General features: G+C 44.9%; 1 protein-coding gene across 1 annotated transcript; it reads left to right on the top strand.

Annotated features, from left to right (window-relative positions):
* Positions 1 to 569: 569 nt before the first annotated feature.
* Positions 570 to 1,682, top strand: LOC308420024 (TD and POZ domain-containing protein 4-like; the record flags this gene model as incomplete). The annotated part of the gene is made up of 1 exon (XM_080915985.1): positions 570 to 1,682. One exon carries the CDS (start codon positions 570 to 572, stop codon positions 1,680 to 1,682), a length of 1,113 nt encoding a protein of 370 aa, XP_080772111.1.
* Positions 1,683 to 2,006: the final 324 nt, after the last annotated feature.

Genomic DNA, 2,006 nt, shown 5'->3' with positions numbered 1-2,006 from the left:
GACACAACAGGATGGCTGCAAACTAATTACCCCTCACTTGGGACCAGGGGATATTTTCTCTGACCAGTGTGGGAGAAGGAGCTTACCAATTTGCTGGGGTATAGCGGGATAGGGCTAGGGAGCAATCTGTTCCCTAGAGTTGTTTGTTAGAGGCATTTTGTGATGAGGGTGGGAGTGGTGCTCTGGTGGGTCCATGCAGAAGTATCCTGTCTCTCTAAGATACCAACCATAGGACTGTTTTAGTATAGAATAGAGTTAAATTAGAGCATGAAAAGGGGAGAGGAGCAGGGATGAGAAATGTGGAGAGAGAGAGAGAGTGAGAAGGAGAGAGTTTTAACATGATTTAGCAGCCACAAAAGACTTACACAGTTTTCTCTAAAACTAATATTGAAGTCTAGATTAGAAATTTTAGACAGACAAGTTTTCAACATGATGGAATTGCCAATTTAAGAGAAGGTAAAATTTAAATCTAAAATTATCTATAATCGTATCTTATAGGGTAAAGAGTAAATAATTTTGAGTTCTTCCTTTCAGGTTCCATTCTGTCATCCAAGGTACCTCAAGCAGAAATGTCAGGGGACCGGGAAGCCAAGAGCTGGGACTACAGACAGAGTAGCAACCGGAAATTCTGCTATAGATGGACCATTAGCAACTATTCTTTTCTTGTTGAAGGAATGTGGGAATATATTACAAGTCCAGTGTTCTCATCAGACGCTGAAGACAAAGTGAAATGGTGTTTGAAACTATACCCAGATGGGCTTGATGAAGAAAGCAAAGGTTACCTGTCACTTCACCTGATATCGATCAGATGTGAAAAGAGCACAGTTTCAGCAAAGGTTCAAATTTGTATCTTAGATGCAAAGGGGGAAACATGCAATGTTGCAGAGACCTCAGGATTCTATAGTGTCTTGCCTAACCAAGCCTTTGGATTTAACAAGTTCATCCTTAGAGATTTCCTCTTGTCTCAAACCCATTCACTATTACTGGATGACAGACTTACCCTCCTCTGCAAGGTGAGCATGGTCCAAGACTCCTTAAGCGTTTCTGGACAGAACATAAGACTTGCAATCCATAATCCAAGGTGCACAATGGCAGGTGACCTAGGGGAGCTGTGGGAGAATTCCCTCTTCACAGACTGCTGCCTGGTGGTAGCTGGGCAGGAATTCAGGGCTCACAAGGCCATCCTAGCAGCTCGCTCTCCAGTCTTCAGAGCCATGTTTGAACATGAAATGGAAGAGAGTGTAAAGTACCGTGTTGAGATCCATGACCTGGATCCCCAAGTCTTCAAGGAGATGAAGGGCTTCATTTACACAGGGAAGGCACCATATCTCCATAGCCACTCCATGGCTACTAAATTGCTGGCTGCTGCTGACAAGTATGGCCTGGAGGGCTTGAAGTTCATTTGTGAGGATGCCCTCTGCAGGAAACTCTCGGTAGAGAATGCTGCACATACTCTCATCCTGGCTGACCTCCGTAGCATGGAACGCCTGAAGACTCAGACCCTGGATTTCATTACACTTCATGCTTCTGAGGTTTCTGATACCCTGGGGTGGAAGTCAATGGTAGAGTCCCATCCCCACTTGCTGGCTCAAGCATTCCACTCTCTGGCTTCTACAAAGAGTGTTTTCTGGACCCTCCCTTTAAAACAACTTAAGTGGTCTTTAAGACCTGGTCAGCTATGACCTATGTCTGTCTTCCAAATAACAACCAGTATTGTTCCCAGTGACTCCTGGTTAGATGGAGTGACTGCTGAAGCATTTACACTGGAGCATAAGGGAGGGGATCAAGGTGGCTCCGGGCTCACAATAGCTCTAAATAACTTGGAGTTGTGGGTGGGGGAGGGAGCAGCACTGGAGTCTGGTACATTCTACCTGACATATACCATATTGATGTTATTGCTTGACTTTTGTCTCCTGTCTTGGAATCTGGGATTCAACGTAGGTACTGGCCTGAGTGCATAGCTCAGATGGGCTTCTTCTTAGAAACCTGTCTACATTGAACTCAGT

Source organism: Micromys minutus (assembly GCF_963924665.1).
Source record: "Micromys minutus genome assembly, chromosome: 4".
In the NCBI taxonomy this organism is placed as follows: domain Eukaryota; kingdom Metazoa; phylum Chordata; class Mammalia; order Rodentia; family Muridae; genus Micromys; species Micromys minutus.
Note: the sequence above shows the minus strand (reverse complement) of the source record. Positions and strands in the feature narration are given on the sequence as shown.